The 21707-nt window shown below is 42.5% G+C and overlaps 1 protein-coding gene across 2 annotated transcripts in view; it reads left to right on the forward strand.

The window, feature by feature from the left end:
• The window catches only part of LOC142382295 (tetraspanin-18B-like), a 40754-nt gene extending 21776 nt beyond the window's left edge, over positions 1-18978 (forward strand). For both annotated transcript variants that reach the window (XM_075467999.1, XM_075468008.1), the window contains exons 3-9: positions 9381-9458; positions 11303-11497; positions 11907-11981; positions 13873-13971; positions 14058-14225; positions 16382-16465; positions 17441-18978. In XM_075467999.1, coding sequence (XP_075324114.1) covers positions 9396-9458; positions 11303-11497; positions 11907-11981; positions 13873-13971; positions 14058-14225; positions 16382-16465; positions 17441-17488 — 732 coding nt within the window. In that variant the 5' untranslated portion in view covers positions 9381-9395 and the 3' untranslated portion in view covers positions 17489-18978. The remainder of the gene's footprint in view (positions 1-9380; positions 9459-11302; positions 11498-11906; positions 11982-13872; positions 13972-14057; positions 14226-16381; positions 16466-17440) is intronic.
• The last annotated feature ends 2729 nt before the right edge of the window (positions 18979-21707 follow it).

A 21707-nucleotide genomic window follows, 5' to 3' on the forward strand; every position in this document is an offset into this window, starting at 1 on the left:
CTTCTTCCTGTTCCTGGGAGCATATATCAGGGCGTCTAAAGTGTAAAACTCCTTCTTCCTGTTCCTGGGAGCGTATATCAGGGCGTCTGAGGTGTAAAACTCCTTCTTCCTGTTCCTGGGAGCATATATCAGGGCGTCTGAGGTGTAAAACTCCTTCTTCCTGTTCCTGGGAGCATATATCAGGGCGTCTGAGGTGTAAAACTCCTTCTTCCTGTTCCTGGGAGCATATATCAGGGCGTCTGAGGTGTAAAACTCCTTCTTCCTGTTCCTGGGAGCATATATCAGGGCGTCTGAGGTGTAAAACTCCTTCTTCCTGTTCCTGGGAGCATATATCAGGGCGTCTGAGGTATAAAACTCCTTCTTCCTGTTCCTGGGAGCATATATCAGGGGTCTGAAGTGTAAAACTCCTTCTTCCTGTTCCTGGGAGCATATATCAGGGCGTCTGAGGTGTAAAACTCCTTCTTCCTGTTCCTGGGAGCATATATCAGGGCGTCTGAGGTGTTAAACTCCTTCTTCCTGTTCCTGGGAGCATATATCAGGGCGTCTGAGGTGTATAAACTCCTTCTTCCTGTTCCTGGGAGCATATATCAGGGCGTCTGAGGTGTAAAACTCCTTCTTCCTGTTCCTGGGAGCATATATCAGGGCGTCTGAGGTGTAAAACTCCTTCTTCCTGTTCCTGGGAGCATATATCAGGGCGTCTGAGGTGTAAAACTCCTTCTTCCTGTTCCTGGGAGCATACATCGGGGCGTCTGAGGTGTAAAACTCCTTCCTGTTCCTGGGAGCATATATCAGGGCGTCTGAGGTGTAAAACTCCTTCTTCCTGTTCCTGGGAGCATATATCAGGGTGTCTGAGGTGTAAAACTCCTTCTTCCTGTTCCTGGGAGCATATATCAGGGCGTCTGAGGTGTATAAACTCCTTCTTCTTGTTCCTGGGAGCATATATCAGGGCGTCTGAGGTGTAAAACTCCTTCTTCCTGTTCCTGGGAGCATATATCAGGGCGTCTGAGGTGTAAAACTCCTTCTTCCTGTTCCTGGGAGCATATATCAGGGCGTCTGAGGTGTATAAACTCCTTCTTCCTGTTCCTGGGAGCATATATCAGGGCGTCTGAGGTGTTAAACTCCTTCTTCCTGTTCCTGGGAGCATATATCAGGGCGTCTGAGGTGTTAAACTCCTTCTTCCTGTTCTTGGGAGCATATATCAGGGCGTCTGAGGTGTTAAACTCCTTCTTCCTGTTCCTGGGAGCATATATCAGGGCGTCTGAGGTGTATAAACTCCTTCTTCCTGTTCCTGGGAGCATATATCAGGGCGTCTGAGGTGTAAAACTCCTTCTTCCTGTTCCTGGGAGCATATATCAGGGCGTCTGAGGTGTTAAACTCCTTCTTCCTGTTCCTGGGAGCATATATCAGGGCGTCTGAGGTGTATAAACTCCTTCTTCCTGTTCCTGGGAGCATATATCAGGGCGTCTGAGGTGTAAAACTCCTTCTTCCTGTTCCTGGGAGCATATATCAGGGCGTCTGAGGTGTAAAACTCCTTCTTCCTGTTCCTGGGAGCATATATCGGGGCGTCTGAGGTGTAAAACTCCTTCCTGTTCCTGGGAGCATATATCAGGGCGTCTGAGGTGTAAAACTCCTTCTTCCTGTTCCTGGGAGCATATATCAGGGCGTCTGAGGTGTATAAACTCCTTCTTCCTGTTCCTGGGAGCATATATCAGGGCGTCTGAGGTGTATAAACTCCTTCTTCCTGTTCCTGGGAGCATATATCAGGGCGTCTGAAGTGTAAAACTCCTTCTTCCTGTTCCTGGGAGCATATATCAGGGCGTCTGAAGTGTAAAACTCCTTCTTCCTGTTCCTGGGAGCATATATCAGGGCGTCTGAGGTGTAAAACTCCTCCTTCCTGTTCCTGGGAGCATATATCGGGGCGTCTGAGGTGTAAAACTCCTTCTTCCTGTTCCTGGGAGCATATATCAGGGCGTCTGAGGTGTAAAACTCCTTCTTCCTGTTCCTGGGAGCAGATATCAGGGCGTCTGAAGTGTTAAACTCCTTCTTCCTGTTCCTGGGAGCATATATCAGGGCGTCTGAGGTGTAAAACTCCTTCTTCCTGTTCCTGGGAGCAGATATCAGGGCGTCTGAAGTGTAAAACTCCTTCTTCCTGTTCCTGGGAGCATATATCAGGGCGTCTGAAGTGTAAAACTCCTTCTTCCTGTTCCTGGGAGCAGATATCAGGGCGTCTAAAGTCAGACTTTTTCCTGGAGAACCATTTTGTGATGCAAATGTATTACTCTGTTGAACGCATATTGTTTTGAGAAGCAAAAGGCTTTATGATTTAAACCCCAGCCAACTAGCCGGACTACCTTCATCAACACCAAAACGAGGCTGGAACTCTGCTCACAGGACGCAGCAGGGGGTAAGAAGATGTTCAGAAATGATGTTGCTGATATGGGATGTTACACAGCTTCATGTTAAAAGAGGCGAACTGTCCCTTTAAGGTTGTACTTTGTTCTTCCTGTGAGAGCAGCTCCAGAGCCGTGACTGTGATTGAATATCTACACTGGAAAAAAAATCAAAGTCTTACCAAGTATATTTGTCTCATTTCTAGTCAAAATATCTCATTACACTTAATATCAGACACAACTGCCTAACAAGCACCATTTCAGCCAGATATAGGGACTTGTTTGAAGACAAAACATCTGGAATATCTTGTTAAAAGTCTTGAAAACAATTTTTTTTGAGTCACATATTATATGAAACAAGCTTTTTTTGACATTTGAAGAAGTTTTTAAGCTAATTTCAAGATCACTTTTATCTTAAAAGTCCCAAATATCACATCTTATTTCAAGAAATCTTGACAAGCTGATTTTCACTAGTTCCATTGGCAGATTTTTTTGCTTATTTCAAGCAAAAACGTCTTTTATTTGTTGTTTTTCCTACTTATTTTTGGAGGGGCATTTTTTCCAGTGTAACTCCAGCTCTTCCCTTCTTAACTTGAACTCTCTCACATCCTGAATCAGAAAGCGTGAGTTAACCTGGTAAAACTGCTCTAATGAAACCAGGTTCTTGGTGTTTTTATTCCATCTCAACACAACACAGCTGCTCGTGGATTAATTTGATCCTTTCAATAGAATCATGATAAAAGTGAGGATGTTTTTCTTTGTCCACGTCGTACTCAGGCGCGTCAGTAACAGATAAACACCTTTATTCTATTAGCCCTGACCTCAGCTGAAGAGGCCGCAATTACCCAGAGTGCACCTGCCCCCACAGAACCTGTGTTTAATTGCAGTGAGAGCGCCCGTCGTTTTACCTCGTTACAGTAAAAGCTGCACAATGAGAGCTCAGATCAGCAACACGTGCACTTTAGAGCGCTCAGGCTCCACAAAGAGCAGGACGCCGAATTAAAGGTGTCGGCGTCCACTCTGACGAGCACCAGCACACAGCTGCTTAAAGAAAATAAGCTTTATTTATCGTCTGCAGAACAACACAAACCCTGTTCGGTTTTATTCATAAAGCCTCAAATCACAAGAAATCTCATCTCAGGTCACTTCAAAGATACAGTTCAACCCTTTACCCTTCAATCCAGTTCATTACATTTAATTAATCCCAAATGAGTCCAGTTCATTCAGAGCCAATTACGGTAAATAAAGTTTAAATTAGGGCTGGGCGAGTTAACTCGTTATTATTTAACGCCGATAAATATTTTATCGCGCATTAACGCAGGTTTTATTATTGTAAAAGTCTGAATGCATCACATTCACAAAGTTACAGCAAACACCACGAAGCATGGAGGAATAAAATAAAGATAAACTAGCAGCTAACATCACCGCTACAGGTGTGAAGCTAATGGAGCTAACCGGCGCTACTTCCTGTTTTACTTGTTTCAACATAAAAGCACGTTTTTCAAAATATTTTTTTAAAAAAACTCCTGCATTTACTGCCAAGTTGAATTGTCTTCTCAGCGTAGTAGTTCCAGTCTAAAATATCACTTAAAGGCAAAACACACAACTGATAGCAGCAAGTCATTCAAGGAAACAGACAGTGGAGCGAGGCTTCTACATAAAAACTACAGAAAGATGCTGATGTTAAAAGTGTGTTTGCACAACAAATGTTATGGCACTTTCATTCATATGGCAGCACATTTAAAATAAAGCTAAATGCTAAAAGCTATACAATACTTTTGGATTCATTTTTGGATTCTGCGTACAAATGCGATTAATCGTGATTAATCAGGGAAATCATGTGATTAATTAGATTAAACATTTTAATCGTTGCCCAGCACTAGTTTAAATTTTGAAATTATAATTCCAATCAGATCCAATTCATCAAATCCAAATGAGTTCAGTTCTTTCAAAGTTAATTTAAAACAGTTTCCCAGCTTGGGAAACCAACAGACTGCAGTGAAATGTCTCTCTGATCCAATACCCCGTCCTGAGCTCCACGAGGCGACTGTGGGAGGAAAAACTCCCTTTGAACAGGAAGAAACCTCCATCAGAACCAGAACCAGAACCAGAACCATCTGCCTGGACCAGCTGGGGGCTGAGAGGACAGAAAAGAGGGGACAACAAGCAGCGTAACACCAGGCCAGAGATACCTGCTGAGAGAGAGAAACACAAGTTAATGACAACAATGATGTCACCTGTACATGGAGCTCTAAACTCTGTAAACTTTAGCAACATTTGAAACATTTTCAGGTGAGAAAGTAGTCGTTTAGATCCCCAACGTGTTGAAAACCTGACAAAATACCGGCTGTTTACAATTTTGTTCCCACAAATTCGGCGCTACTAAAGCTAGCCGCAGTGAGCAACGCACTTCCGGTTATTTTCACAAAATAAAATACCCGTTGCCTTTTATCACAGGGAAAGCCATTACCATACAATTGGTGCTTTTGTTTTGAAAACAGGAAGTGAACCTACCCTCGTTGTAGCTAGCTTGAAACTGCCGTTTTGACAGGAAATGACGATCGGCGACGTCACGTTACGTTGCATCTTGGGTAGTTTGAGTATGAGTAGCAACCTCATGATGCATACCCAACATTTCAGAGAATCTAGTATGCATCCAGGAACTTCTCGCTTACTCAAACTCGCATACTAACTCAAAAAGTTAGTATGAGTAGTAGGAGAAGTATGCGATTTCGAACACAGCCTCAGCCTCAGAGAAGGAGCTGAAATGGTTCCAGGAACTGACGGCCGTGGTCCTTAGTTCCTGTATGTCCGAATATGGGAAAAAACGGCCCTGTTCCTGAAAAGGTTAAAGGAACTGTAAAAGGTTCCTACAGTGGGAATGAGCCTTATGACTCTAAATCTAAGGCAAAACAAGGCTCATCATCTTCTAAACCTTTCGGATGAAGTTAAAGCATCCATGAAAAGCCATTAAAGCATCTGAAGGACTCTGCAGACATCGAACCGAAGCGTTGCTGTGACAGGTGGCTTCGGCTGGTAAACACCATCAGGGAGCATAAGTGCACAGTTGGTCCTGTTCACACCCCCGCCGGTGGCTCCATTACACCAGCACGTCCTGCTCGGCGGCGGCCAGCGTCCCCCCATGTGTCCCGCTGTCCCACGGCGCCCGGCTGTCGGAGTCACGGCCAACAGCTGAGCGCAGCTCTGGCTGCCCGTGTGGTCCTGCTCGTTGTTTAACGAGGAGCTGATTCAACTCCAGGCTCCATCTAACTGTGTGGGATTTTATATCCGTGCTTCCTGAGACACAAATAATCGTGTTGCATGAAGTCTTTTCATGTTTTTGGACCAGAATCTGACACAAAACTGTTCAAAGGTCCCAATTCATCCCTCATTTCTTTACATGTTTCCATGAAAACAGGAAACAGTCGCAGTGACTCACTGAAACAGGTTCAAACATGAATATAAACACAGTTTATAATGCAGTTTATCTTTGGGAATCACCTTGTTGCTGCAGAAATCCTGTTTTCTGTCTGTCACACTGTGTTATCTTTGCTGTTTTTCACACATGCAGCTAAAGAAATGGGAACAAATCTTAATTCCAGTCTAAAACCCACAAAGAGCTTCTAGATTATTCATTTCTGGTGGCATAAAACAGTTTAATCATTTCATTTATATTAATTGTTCCATAATTAGTCATTAAATTATATCTTATATTCCTTTTTTAAGCTTTGAATTGAATCTTAATTACTTTTTCTCGATGTTGAATAACATATAATTCTTATTATTGTCTGTTTTTTTCCTACTTTTCTACTTTTAGATGTGATAAGGTTCATTATTTTGGGATTAGGATTTTTTAAACTGAATTTCTTATATTAATTTGACTCTTTTGGTAACTGAAAGCAGTTTTAACGTAAATGTACAAAAAGTTGAAACTATGAAACTGTTTTTCAGAGATGCAGCTAAAGAAATGGGAACAAATGATGCGTCTCTGTGACAGGCTGCTGGGAACAAAGTGCCTAAAGATCCAGTTTAAAATGGCTTCTTTGCTGAGTTGTCTGTTCTGTGTGGACACAACACTCAGTGGGGTCACATGGCCCTGAAAGGATCAGATTATTGGCTAAATTACAATCAGAATGAGTTATTAAGGGTAATTCTCCTTGGATATATGGCGGTGAATGAATGGGATCAGAGGCACAAAGCCTGTCAGTTTTTATGGTTCATGTGTATGAATATGGCGCCGTTGTGAGTGGCTGGCCGTCCACCTCTGCTACCTTTTTTTGTGTATTGTCATGTTTTTATCGTTTTCATCACTACTGGTGTATGATCGCCTTGAAAATCCCAGATTCTGTGGACATAATACCAATCCAGGACAACGCCGCCTGTTTTGGCGTCTGTACCCTCTTACTTATGGCGTCTACCTGGTCGGTTGCCAAGCAACAGCCGTCGCAGAAGACGTGGAAAGGGTGGGGGGGGGCGTAGTAATATGCCGGTCGAAAGCCCACCTGGCTTCGCCATCTGCTGTCTGGTCTCTCCAGCGCCGGCTACGACATCCGCGGCTCCGTGGATTACTCCGACCGATGGCTGCTGCCGGTGTTCAGTCGATTTCTGCTACTTCGTCCAGAAATGCTACCGCCGCAAAAACCGGTAGCCGTGTCTATCGGTTCAAGCTACCCTATCAAAAAATGCTAGGGGTGGTTTGTGGCGTAGTGGGTTGAGCAGGCGCCCCATGTACAGAGGCTATAGTCCTCGCTGCAGCTGGCCCCGGTTCGAGTCCCACATCGGACGGCCCTTTGCTGCATGTCGTTCCCCCTCTCTCTGCCCCCTGCTTCCTGTCTCTCTGAACTTTCCTATCCATTAAAGGCATAAAAAGCCCCAAAAAATATTTAAAAAAAATGCTACTTTATGGTTTTCTACCTCTGTATATCAAATAAAGTCATAAAGTAAGTGTTTTTGTCTCTCATGTGTGTAATTGTAAAAAGTGTAATGAAATTGATTTATTTAAGAGGGTAGCATATTTTGGTGTACTGTGAAATTCCTTGAAATTTCTTTTGGCATCTTCTTTGGTTCTGATGGCCCTCTTCTGTCCAAAAAAGAGCTCATCATCTGTAGTGAAAATTCATTAAAAGAATAAAATCATTACAGATTAATCCATGTCCCGCAATAGGTACATTTGAATGCATTTCAGATACTCACCCTTGAGTGTGAATTTTTTACTGTACCTTCTGAGGTTCTGCCTCTGGGACTTACTATACCCTTCCGGGTTGAGTCCCTCAGAAAGGTACTTGTGAACTGTAGTCCAGTTTTCTTCCATTCCTAAAAACAGCATCACTGTTATTAATTAAAGTTTTTATATAGAAGAGAAAAATTGTGTATTTGTTGTGAGAGAGACAAAGCCTCGTGGATAACGTAACTTTCATAGGCGCCTTCCACCAATTCAACATGCTCAACTATGCGTCATATTTCAGACACCCCATATGTGCACGTTAAGCTAACTGCTTGTTAATACGATAAGTGTTTTATTACTTTGCATGTCTTCCAAAAGAGAAAATAATCAGGATTTTGAGGATGTTACCGTTACACACCAGCTGAGACGCAGGGTAGCAAAACATGATGGGCGTGAAAACGAAACTTAGAAAATCGGCTCGGCGCGCATGCGCAAATCCACAAAGTAGCAAAAATCGACAGAACACCGGTCGTACCGAGGCCGGGTACCCATCAGTGTTAATTTCGTCAGCTTTTTTAAATTTAGTCTTAGTCACAATGTCGAAAATCAATTTTAGTCTTAGTCAAATTTTAGTCATTTTAGTCAACACTGTCCATAATAGAACTTCTCCGCACACTGCTTCTCTTTTTCTCTATTTTATTTATATAACACTGTGCAAAATAGAACTTCTCATCTTGGCCACCACCGGCATCGGCGGCATGATCAATCATTATCATGCAGGTTGTTCTGTTGTCCTTCGCGTTGTAAACGAAATGGCTCCATACATCCAGGCGTTGTTTTCGCCCAGCTCCAACAAACCGTATACCGGTATCCGAGCTCGACACCATTACTGGACTGCAAAGTTGAACTAGCTACGGTTAAGTTATAGCTAGCTACCGGCTACGTTACTTGACTGATTGAGCCGCGCGAGGCTCTGTGGGACAGGCGCCGTGCAGGGACAAACAGGGCAACAGCGCGTAATCTTCTATGAAGTTCAAGAAAGACTTATATTAACAAATACAAATTACAAATTAATTATAAACAATTACATTTCTTAATGTCCATTCGTCCATGACTTGTAAATTTCGTCTCGTCTTAGTCTCGTTAACGAAAATAATTTTTTATTCTCGTCATATTTTTATTTTCTGGAAGCAATTATGTGCGTCATCGTCTCGTCATCGTCACGGGAAAAAGGGGCGTTAACGAAATATTTTCGTCATCGTCCTGGTTGACGAAATTAACACTGGTACCCATCTCCCTGCCGCCGACCCGTGAGGATCCGCAGTCTGGGACCGGTAACCGGGCCTCCCAACAGACGGATCGGCGTTTTGTTCGCATGGCGCTCATCAACACCAGATCCGTCGCAAATAAGACTTTTATCCTAATACCCAGTAGCACGATGACACTTTTATCTTATTTTATCTTATTCGATTTTGTTGTATTTCATTGCTTTCACTGTTCTTTTATTGTTTTTATTTATTTTTACTTCTTCTTCTCTTTATTTATTACCTGCTGTAAAGCACTTTGGTACATCGTAAGGATTGTCTGTAAAGGGCTGTAGAAATAAAATACATTTCCATTTATGTGGAACAAAGTCCAGATAACTGGAGGTCTGAGTCAACTCTTCTTCTTTTAAAACCTTCAAACTTTCCTGTTCAACGTTGCATTTATTGAACTGATTAGAAGGACTTTTACTAACTTAATGAGTTTAATAACATAACTGTTTACGTTCTGTGTAAAGCGCTCTGAATCATCATGTTGTTGGTGTGCTCTGTGTGCATGTGCAGGCGGAGGCTTCAGCCATGGAGGGCGACTGCCTCAGCTGCATGAAGTACCTGATGTTCATCTTCAACTTCTTCATCTTTGTGAGTTCAACACTTTTCTCTGCTGCTGTTCAACATCCACAGAACGGTTCTGAGAAGTCAGTCGTTGATTTTCTTTATTTGATTTTCAGCAGATTTCCACACTAACAGAAAATTTTTTTTTTTTAATAAAGTTAATAAATAAACGAAGCATCTGCACAGGGAAACATTAACGATTCAGTTTCCTTCGTCTGTTGCATAAATCAGAAAGACTTCACCCTGGACGAGCAATACAACACAATATAAATCATTTATCTGAGTTTATACTAAGAGTTTAGTCATTTTATTCTGGGGTAAATCTGGGATGTTATGTCTGATTGAGCAGAGTTGGTGGAGCAACAAATATGTCCCTCAGGTTTGATCAGAATTCAGGTGGTTGTGGACTTAAAAACAAAAAAAAAGATGAGTTTTTGTTTTAATCTTTAACCTTTTTAGTTTTTCCCTGATAAAAGTGAAACAAAAACCTTGGTTTTATTGTAGGAACACTGAAACCAGGAGTGCTTTAAGTGTTGTTGTTGGGATCCACGGAGACCGAAGCGCTGAACAGAACACACTGAAAACTTAAGAGGATCCAAACTAATAAAAAACAGAATAAAACCAGGGGGACGGATTCTGGTTTTATTCTGGGAAACTAAGACAGAATAAACTCATTTCAGACCCTGAACCAAGATCAGAACTGAGGCGACATCAGATGAATATGAAACTAAAGCAAGAACAACAACTGAGGAAAATCACAAAAGAGAGACGAGAAACAAAAAGGTTCATCAAGAACAGACAGAGAATAAATCCTGATTCAGATCCAGAACTCCAACATACTGAGAACAAGAAAACAAACAAAATAAAACAGAAAAACCAACAAATCAAACAGAAAAACCACCAAATTAGACAGAAAAACCACCAAATAAAACAGAAAAACTACAAAATCAAACAGAAAAACCACTAAATTAGACAGAAAACCACCAAATAAAACAGAAAAACTTCAAAATAAAACAGAAAAACCAAAAAATAAAGCAAAAAAACTACAAAATAAAACAGAAAAATCAAAAAATAAAACAGAAAAAACTACAAAATAAAACAGAAAAACCAACAAATAAAACAGAAAAACCACCAAATTAGACAGAAAACCACCAAATAAAACAGAAAAACTACAAAATAAAACGGAAAAACCAACAAATGAAACAGAAAAACCAACAAATCAAACAGAAAAACCAACAAATTAGACAGAAAACCACCAAATAAAACAGAAAAACTACAAAATAAAACAGAAAAATCAAAAAATAAAGCAAAAAAACTACAAAATAAAACAGAAAAATCAAAAAATAAAACAGAAAAAACTACAAAATAAAACAGAAAAACCAACAAATAAAACAGAAAAACCAACAAATAAAACAGAAAAACCACCAAATTAAACAGAAAAACTACAAAAGTAAACAGAAGAAACACCAAATTAAACAGAAAAACTACAAAATAAAATATAAAAACAAATAAAACAGGAAAAACAGAAAAAACAGAAAAACTACAAATTAAACAGAAATCAACAAATAAAACAAAAAAAACGAAAAAATGAAAAACTACATAGAAAAAACAGAAAATATGATAATGTTCCAAACTAACTGATTTTGGCTTCAGGATTCATCCCTGGTTCCAGGTTTCTGCTCCATTTTCCCAGCTGAACTGGTCTGAACTGGTCTGAACTGGTCTGAACTGGTCTGAACTGGTCTGAATTGGTCTGAACTGGTCTGAGCTGGTCTGAGCTGGTCTGAACTGGTCTGAGCTGGTCTGAACTGGTCTGAGCTGGTCTGAGCTGGTCTGAACTGGTCTGAACTGGTCTCCATCCTCTCTCGCAGCTGGGCGGCTCCTTCCTGCTGGGCGTGGGCGTTTGGGTGCTGGTGGACCCGCTGGGCTTCAGGGAGATCGTGGCGGTCAACCCTCTGCTCTTCACCGGGGTCTACGTCATCCTGGCCCTGGGGGCCATGCTGTTCCTGCTGGGCTTCCTGGGCTGCTGCGGCGCCATCCGGGAGAACAAATGCCTGCTGCTCTTTGTGAGTCGGTCAACGGGCGGGTCTCGCTTTTTACCGCCCAAACATGGAGGCCGAATTTGTAGATTCATTCTGGAGGTCTGACGTGAAAATACAGCTTTGCTGTTGCATCAGATTTCTTCTTCTTGGTTCTTGAAGATGTTTCACATCTCATCTGAAAGGCTTTTTCAGTTCTGAAACATAATGACCTTAATGACCCTTCAAGAACCACGAAGAAGAAGTCCAGCCGACCTGATTCGGCTCTGAGGGTCACCTGACCTACCCAGAGTCCTAGGTTGGTCGTCCTAGGTAGGCTGGGTAGAGTCCTACCTGCCACCTTTAATTTCTAATGACGTGCACAACAAAGGGCGGCCATGATTAACAGGCGTGTCTGTAACTGGAATATATTTATATAAATGTTGTTCTGTCTCAGTTCTTCATGCTCATCCTCTTCATCTTCCTGGCGGAGCTGGCTGCTGCCATCCTGGCTTTCCTCTTCAGGGAGCATGTGAGTACTGTTGGACTTTTTTAAAAGTTGGCTGTAGAAATGTTTTAAACGTGGTGTGGGACTGGTTTTAGACTGGTTTGGGTCTGATCTTAGACTGGTTTGGGACTGGTTTGGGACTGATCTTAGACTGGTTTTAGACTGGTATTAGACTGGTTTGGGACTGGTTTTAGACTGGTTTGGGTCTGATCTTAGACTGGTTCTAGACTGGTTTTGGACTGATATTAGACTGGTTTTAGACTGGTTTGGGACTGATCTTAGACTGGTTTTATACTGGTTTGGGACTGATCTTAGACTGGTTTTATACTGGTTTGGGACTGATCATAGACTGGTTCTAGACTAGTTTTGGACTGATATTAGACTGGTTTTAGACTGGTTTGGGACTGATCTTAGACTGGTTCTAGACTGGTTTTGGACTGATATTAGACTGGTTTTAGACTGGTTTGGGACTGATCTTAGACTGGTTTTATACTGGTTTGGGACTGATCTTAGACTGGTTTTATACTGGTTTGGGACTGATCATAGACTGGTTCTAGACTAGTTTTGGACTGATATTAGACTGGTTTTAGACTGGTTTGGGACTGATCTTAGACTGGTTTTATACTGGTTTGGGACTGATCTTAGACTGGTTCTAGACTGGTTTTGGACTGATATTAGACTGGTTTTGGACTGGTTTGGGATTGATCTTAGATTGGTTTTAGACTGGTTTGGGACTGATCTTAGACTGGTTTTAGACTGGTTTGGGAATGATCTTAGACTAGTTTTAGACTGGTTTGGGACTGGTCTTAGACTGGTCTTAGACTGGTTCTGGACTGATCTTAGACTGGTTTGGGACTGGTTTGGGACTGATCTTGGACTGGTTTTAGACTGGTTTGGGACTGATCTTAGACTGGTTCTAGACTGGTTTTGGACTGATATTAGACTGGTTTTGGACTGGTTTGGGATTGATATTAGATTGGTTTTAGACTGGTTTTGGACTGATATTAGACTGGTTTTGGACTGATTTGGGATTGATCTTAGATTGGTTTTAGACTGGTTTGGGACTGATCTTGGACTGGTTTTAGACTGGTTTGGGACTGATCTTAGACTGGTTCTAGACTGGTTTTGGACTGATATTAGACTGGTTTTGGACTGGTTTGGGATTGATCTTAGATTGGTTTTAGACTGGTTTGGGACTGATCTTAGACTGGTTTTAGACTGGTTTGGGACTGATCTTAGACTGGTTTTAGACTGGTTTGGGACTGGTCTTAGACTGGTCTTAGACTGGTTCTGGACTGATCTTAGACTGGTTTGGGACTGGTTTTAGACTGGTTTGGGACTGATCTTAGGCTAGTTTTAGACTGGTTTGGGACTGATCTTAGACTGGTTTTAGACTGGTTTGGGACTGATCTGAGACTAGTTTTAGACTGGTTTGGGACTGATCTTAGACTGGTCTTAGACTGGTTCTGGACTGATCTTAGACTGGTTTGGGACTGGTTTTAGACTGGTTTGGGACTGATCTTAGGCTAGTCTTAGACTGGTTTGGGACAGATTTGGGACATGTAAAAGCTTGTTTTACCAAGGATTAAAACTGCTTTTCGACATAATTTAAGCCTGTTTTTTAAATTCGATTTTATTGTGGTGTTGGAGTGATTTCAGCCTTAAATCAAACTGGTGTTAGACTTTATTTTGAGTGTTTATATTCATGCTTGTATACCAGAACAGCCTCTGGTGTTACCTTTAAGGGTCCAGTTAAAAGACGTCCTGCTGCAGAACCACAGTTTGAGTTTGTGTGTGAAATTGTGAGTATTTGATGACCTTTGACCCCAGGTGAACCAGTGAAGGTGACAGAAGAGGATGTTGGATAATTTATTTTCAGGTTTCTGACCTGATTTTTGTTTTTGTGCCGTCACAGTTAACCAGAGAGTATTTCAGCCGGGAGCTGAAACGTCACTTCCAAGGTCAAAACAACACGGATGTCTTCACCACCACGTGGAACACCATCATGACCACGGTGAGGCGCCCGCTGTCCCCTGAACGCTGCTCCCACCTCATCATCATCAGCCTCAGTGTTCCACATCTGTTCGTCTGTTCGTACAGTTCGACTGCTGTGGCGTGAGCGGCTCCGAGGATTTCGAGGAAAGTCTCTTCAGACTCCTCAACCCCACTAAGATGGTCCCCGAGGCCTGTTGCCAGACGGGCGGTTACCTGGGAGACGGCGGCGTGGAGCAGTGCGTGAGCGGCAGCGTGGCGTTCCGACACAACAAGGTCAGAGAATCATTAGCTTGTTGTTTCAGGAGCATCTTCAGGATTTTAAATGTTTATTGTTAAATTTCCTTTGTCCTGGGGTCAGGGTTACAGGTCTCACTTCCTGTGTCCTGTCTCGCTTCCCGTGTCCTGTCTCACTTCCCGTGTCCTGTCTCACTTCCTGTTTCCTGTCTCACTTCCTGTGTCCTGTCTCACTTCCTGTTTCCTGTCTCACTTCCCGTGTCCTGTCTCACTTCCCATGTCCTGTCTCACTTCCTGTTTCCTGTCTCACTTCCTGTGTCCTGTCTCACTTCCCATGTCCTGTCTCACTTCCTGTTTTCTGTCTCACTTCCTGTTTCCTGTCTCACTTCCTGTGTCCTGTCTCACTTCCTGTTTCCTGTCTCACTTCCCGTGTCCTGTCTCACTTCCTTTGTCCTGTCTCACTTCCTTTGTCCGGTCTCACTTCCCGTATCCTGTCTCACTTCCTGTGTCCTGTCTCACTTCCCGTGTGCTGTCTCACTTCCTGTTTTCTGTCTCACTTCCTGTTTCCTGTCTCACTTCCTGTGTCCTGTCTCACTTCCTGTTTCCTGTCTCACTTCCCGTGTCCTGTCTCACTTCCTTTGTCCTGTCTCACTTCCTTTGTCCGGTCTCACTTCCCGTATCCTGTCTCACTTCCTGTGTCCTGTCTCACTTCCCGTGTGCTGTCTCACTTCCTGTTTCCTGTCTCACTTCCCGTGTCCTGTCTCACTTCCTGTTTCCTGTCTCACTTCCTGTGTCCTGTCTCACTGCCCGTATCCTGTCTCACTTCCAGTTGGCAGCCAACTGCCAAAAACTACCCTATTTTAGAGGCCTTATAACTCAGCCATACAGCATCGCACATACCTCATTCAAAGTTTATATGTGACAGGAGACTCTCAGTCTTAACTGAACCAAAGGGTTTGTTGATACATTATACAGCTTTGACACAACGGCAGTTTACATTTTAGGAAGACTAAATCTCAGCTGAGGTGTCTCTGCCACTCAGATCCTCACTCAAAAATTGATACTGCACCAATTCCTCGAAAACATGTCTCTCATGTCCGAAATATCTGCCCGATCTGGACCTCTTTCACCCAAAGTCACACTCATTGAGCTCTGCCACACATATTTCTTACAAGTTGCCTCTGAGCCCAGAGGTCGCCTCTCCATTTCCATTATAAAGGCCATTATTTTAAAACTGCCATAAAAAACGAGCCACACATAGTAGCCGAATGAAAATTACACCGCTGGCGTCTGCCGTCTCTTGGGGCGCTGACGGTTCAAGAATTATTCGGATACGACTTTTACTTTTCGAACAGCGACCGTTTGTTCGAGACAGTGGAGTGCAGTCAAAACTATAGTCTAATTTTAAGAAGCCATAGTGTGTGCACATATGTCAGTTTGCTCTCTGTTTAACACAGACGAGCCGCAGCTGGTTCCGTCTCCGTAGCAACGCATTAGGAGCCTGCTCTGTTCTAAGACTGCTTATGAGGGCAGAGCTAAGATGGATGCCCTGTTATAACAGCTTAATGTTATTAATCTGATCTGCTTTTCTCCGTTAAACTGATAGTGAGGGGAAGTTTGAAAATACCCACAATGCAATGGGAAAATGCATTGAAAACCACTTACCGAGGCCATTTTGAAAATGCCATAAATGCTGTATTTTAAACAGGACCTTGATAAAAATGACATAAATCTCTTCATCAGACCTGTGTTAGGAATTTTGGTTCTCGCAGAAGCCCAAAATTCAATGGGAAAATTGATTGAAAAGCACTTAACGAGCCAAAAATGCCAAAAACTGCCCTATTTTGGAGTTCTCATAACTCAGTCATACGACATCACAGAGACCTCATTCAAAGTTTATATGTGACAGGAGACTCTCAACTTCAACTGAACTAAAGGCTTTGTTGATAGGTCGGGCAGTAGATTGGCACCCATCAAAATTTCTTCAGAAATGTTCTAGTATGAGTTATGAATTATGAAGTATGAATTATTATATGAATACTTATTTTTAAAATGTTCAGCAACAATAACTATAGGTAAGAAATGCTATGATATTCCTTAAGAACAGTTTTGGGACTTTTCATTTGTTCCGATTAAAGTTTATATTGATTTTCAGGACCGTCTTTCACGCTTTGTGTTGTGTGTTGGACACACAGGGCTGTTACTCTGCGATGGTCGAACATTTTGAGACCTACATCTACTCAGCAGGAGCTCTGACCATCGTGGTGCTCACCATCGAGGTTTGTGAAAAGTCGTCATCATTTGTTGTGTCTTCCAGCGAGGATTCAAAGCAGAAAAAAACTGGAGATAAATACAGAACATTTCCAGAACATTCATTGGTATTGTTTATGTTCGATGTGGAATGATGAATAAGTTATAAGTTGTGGACATGAAGATGTAAAAGTGACCTCAGTGACGATGCGTCTGAAGTCACCAGCAGGTGTAAAACCTCCCAAAAACGCAACCCTGGGATTTATTTGGACTGATGTTTGTTCTCAGAATAATGCCTACAGATAGTTGTTGTCTCTGTTGGGATTCATGGTTAAAGTCGAGAGGTTTGGACCCAAGGAGGAAGGCAGAACTTGAGTTACTTAAAGAAAACTCCAAGTGAACAAAATTAGAACAAGAAGGCTCAAAACTGAGAAGCAAGGATGAAATCTACCAACAAACTGGGAACTTACAGGGAAAACTGAGGAGATTAAATAGTGACGGGATATAAAAGAGGAGTAATAGGAAACTGACTTTCAAAATAAAACAGGAAATCAAACAAAACCCCGAACTGAACACACTAAAAACTACACAGAACTCAAAGTCAAACGTGAGTCTGGGAAACTGAGATCAGATCAGAACTGAGGCAAGACTAAGACTATCAGATAATATAAAACTAAAGCAAATCACGAAAGAGAGACTGGAACCAAAAAGGAAAACAATAATATAGACAAAGAATGAATCCCAGTTTTTACCACTAAAATCCTCCTGATTGGTGACGTCTCGTTACGCATAGCTTTGTTTTTAATCTTTAAAGTCTGTTTAGTTATGGAGTTATCGCCTGGTTTAGCCAGGTTTCTGTCTGTCCATCGTTTGTTTTTATGTACCTCCGCCACAGAAAATAGTCCCTAAAGAAGCACGTTTCCCTCCTGAATATTTTTAAAGCTGAACAAGTGATTAAAAATTATGTTTTTCACCTCTGTTCCTTTGTCTCGTCCTTCCTCCAGCTCTTCGCCATGGTGTTTGCGATGTGTTTATTCAGAGGCATCCAGTAACCCCACCTTCCTCCTCCTCCTCCTCCTCCTCCTTCTCGGCAGGAGAACAGACTGTAACATGTGAAGTGGTTTGTGCAGTGTTTGTTTCTGTGTCTCGTTGGTTTTGTGTTCTGCATAGTTACATTCAGCAGCAGGATGTTTGAGCTGCTTTGGGCACAAAAACACACACAGGAAGTTCCTGCTCTTCACTGTTGATGGAGTCCAAGCTGCTTCAGTCCAGGAAAACAGCCGCCATGACACATGACGTCACCACGAGCGAGTGCACGGCATCTGCACGCGGCGGACTGTCGGCATCACTTTCAGACCAGATGGACTCTGAGGAGGTCGGCTCTGGAACTCAGAGCAGCGTTTTTATCATCTCACCTTATTTTAGTTTTATCTAAGCCTGCTGTGGTCATAGAAACGTGTTGTAGAAACTTAAAGAGACGAAACTCTGGAGCTTCCTGCAACGTTGCAAAGAGGGTTTTACAGGAATCATCTTAAGGTGACAAATTGTGTAAAACTCCTTCTTTCTGTTCCTGGGAGCATATATCAGGGCGTCTGAGGTGTAAAACTCCTTATTCCTGTTCCTGGGAGCATATATCAGGGCGTCTGAAGTGTAAAACTCCTTGTTCCTGTTCCTGGGAGCATATATCAGGGCGTCTGAAGTGTAAAACTCCTTCTTCCTGTTCCTGGGAGCATATATCAGGGCGTCTGAGGTGTAAAACTCCTTATTCCTGTTCCTGGGAGCATATATCTGGGCGTCTGAAGTGTAAAACTCCTTGTTCCTGTTCCTGGGAGCATATATTAGGACGTCTGAGGTCACTAGCAGGTGTAAAACTCCCCAAAAACACAACCCTGGGATTTATTTAGCTCCCCTTTGTTTGAAAGTTCCTCATTTAACGAGCCGTTCTGATTTTCATTTCTAAATCCGTCACTCCTTAAGTTGACTCCGCCTCCTCTGCTAAGCCCCGCCCACTCACATCCACCCTGCTTGACGGATGAAGCCATCTTCTGGTGGAAATGTTCTGCTGTTAGCTGCTCTGAGGAGCATGCATCTTCCATCCAGCAGCAGCCTCAGAGGATATCAGAGCCCAGTGGATAAACTCTATCTGAGGCTAATGTTCCAGCAGAGTTAGCTAAAGACTGTGGATAAACTCTATCTGAAGCTAATGTTCCAGCAGAGTTAGCTAAAGACTGTGGATGAACTCTATCTGAGGCTAATGTTCCAGCAGAGTTAGCTAAAGACTGTGGATGAACTCTATCTGAGGCTAATGTTCCAGCAGAGTTAGCTACGGACTGTGGATGAACTCTATCTGAAGCTAATGTTCCAGCAGAGTTAGCTAAAGACTGTGGATGAACTCTATCTGAGGCTAATGTTCCATCAGAGTTAGCTAAAGACTGTGGATGAACTCTATCTGAGGCTAATGTTCCAGCAGAGTTAGCTACGGACTGTGGATGAACTCTATCTGAGGCTAATGTTCCAGCAGAGTTAGCTACGGACTGTGGATAAACTCTATCTGAAGCTAATGTTCCAGCAGAGTTAGCTACGGACTGTGGATGAACTCTATCTGAGGCTAATGTTCCAGCAGAGTTAGCTAAAGACTGTGGATGAACTCTATCTGAGGCTAATGTTCCAGCAGAGTTAGCTAAAGACTGTGGATAAACTCTATCTGAAGCTAATGTTCCAGCAGAGTTAGCTAAAGACTGTGGATAAACTCTATCTGAAGCTAATGTTCCAGCAGAGTTAGCTAAAGACTGTGGATGAACTCTATCTGAGGCTAATGTTCCAGCAGAGTTAGCTAAAGACTGTGGATGTGCAGCAGCCACTTTTCATCCCACTGTTATAACAACACGGTCCAGTTCAACGCTGGACTGAAGAAGGTGAGCCACAAAGAGGGATCAGTTCCAACTCTCAGAGCCTGAAGTTCAGAGCAGGGAAATGGAAGCATCTGAGAAATAACTCCTCATGGTTTATTTATTGATTTATTTCCTCCTTTAGCAGCAGCTAACGCTAACAGCTTAGCTAATGAAGGTGACGTACACCAGCTTCTAAGGAGTTATTGCTGTTCCTTTAGCAGCAGCTAACGCTAACAGCTTAGCTAATGAAGGTGACGTACACCAGCTTCTAAGGAGTTATTGCTGTTCCTTTCTGAAAGATGAACATTATTGTTCCCACATTACTTTGTTAGCTGAAGCTTTCTAGCTGAACGGTTCCGTTCTGTAATGGACTCCGGTGTAGGTACCAGATCGGCTCGGGGTCCAGCGTCTGCTGATTACACACAGTACGGCGGTACGCTTGAATGGGAGTACATTGCGATTGGCTGTACGTCGGACAGTTGTGATCGGCTCGTTTTTCTTATAACCTTATGCGTGCCTTGAACATGTACAACCCGATTTACCTTTGTGTATACATGCCACATGTTTCTGTAAATTTTGTTAAAAATCTTTAATATTAAAAAAAATAATAAACTTCGTAGCATTCGACTTTCACGACAGATAGATAGACAGATTTAAGCTAATTTTTCAGTGTGTGTATTTGTCTTAATTACTTAGACTGATATATATACACACATGTAGAGTATGTATATACACACATATCCAACAGAACAATTTTTACAAGTTTAATGTACATTTATGTGCAGCAGTCCACACGCATATAGTCAAAGAGGTTATTGCTGCTCAGCACACAAAACTGAAAATGAAGCTTCTCTTCAGAGTGAACCAAAGTGGCCAAAAATGATTAAACTAAACAAACTAGATCTTAAAGGTTTGGGGCTGGTGGTGGTCAGGGTGTGGTACACACTGTTTTGTAGGAAATATTTAATTTCTTCTTTAATTTTTTCTGCCGATCACCGAAAGACAGAGAAAAAAACTCTCCGACGCACAGCGCTTAGTTACGGTTACTATGGCTACTACAGCCAGTCACAACTGTCCGACGTATGGCCAATCACAATGTACTACCATTCAAGCGGACAGCCATATTGTGTGATGTAATCAGCAGACGAAGGAACCAGAGCCGATCTGGTACCTACACCGTCTTGGTTCTTCATCACTGTTGAGGAGAAAGCATTGTTTGCTAGCATCTGCTGCTAGCTTACAGCTACACTGCTAACCTATTTCCCTCTGGGATCAACAGAGGAACTATCTGTATCTGTACATAGAGCTGGAGGGTTGTTGGTCTGACTGCAGGAACAGCTTCATTATGTCTGTGTTTCTGCATTAAATCACACAGCAGATGGTTTTGTTCTTTCCTTTTAAGTTAGTGGCTGCTGACCTCACCAAAAGGGTGGGGCTGAATCTCCACCCTGAACACAGACTGTTACCAGAGAGGTGTTAAAACAGGGCTGAGGCTGAGAGCCGCTGTGCTTAAACCAACAGGTATTTAGACCAAAGTCTGCCTCATACATCTCTGTAGGAGCTCAGAATATGGTGTCAAATAGTTAAAAAGGGTTGAATGTGTCACCTTAAAGGTCACTGAGCAGTACCACAAATCTATAAAGAGGAAGACCCCATTTCATTTGGAAAACTTTAAAAAGAAAAGGGCAGAAAATGTCTCAAAAGACCAGCAACATCTGTACAACCGCTGCATGTTCAGCTTTTATAAACTGGATGCCACCAGGAGCCACATGAAGGTTGATAGGCTGCGTCCACTGATCATGTGACGAGGCATTCATACGCGAGGTGAACGAACTGAAGTCCACTTAAAGCTGAATAAACATCAGTTTGAAGGAGGAAACGTTTGTAAAGTTACAGGAAGCTCCACAGAAGCGCAGCAGACTGAAATGAAACACTTTTCTGCTTTTTAACGGGACAATATTTGAATAAACTGCGTGTTTGAGTGTGAACAGGATGGCCTTTGAAATGGAAGCACAGGTTATGGCTCCCCCTGCTGGTGGAAGGCAAAATGTTCATCAGCGTGGGGCTCCGGTCGAATATTAAAAGAATAAAAAACCCTTTTTCCTGAGCTCTTTTCACTGGCTTTGTGACGAACATGGTGGGCTCACAGGGAGCTGGTTCAGGACCCTGAGCTGGGATGTGGGACTGTTCCTCCGGACCCCCAGGCTGTGTCCCAAGTGTTGTGAGTAGGGCTGGGCAACGATTAAAATGTTTAATCTAATTAATCGCATGATTTCCCTGATTAATCGCGATTAATCGCATTTATACACAAAATCCAAAAATGAATTCAAAAGTAGCGTATAGCTTTTAGCATTTAGCTTTATTTTAAATGTGCTGCCAT

The sequence above is a fragment of the Odontesthes bonariensis genome, chromosome 1, assembly GCF_027942865.1.
Source record: "Odontesthes bonariensis isolate fOdoBon6 chromosome 1, fOdoBon6.hap1, whole genome shotgun sequence".
Lineage (NCBI taxonomy): Eukaryota > Metazoa > Chordata > Actinopteri > Atheriniformes > Atherinopsidae > Odontesthes > Odontesthes bonariensis.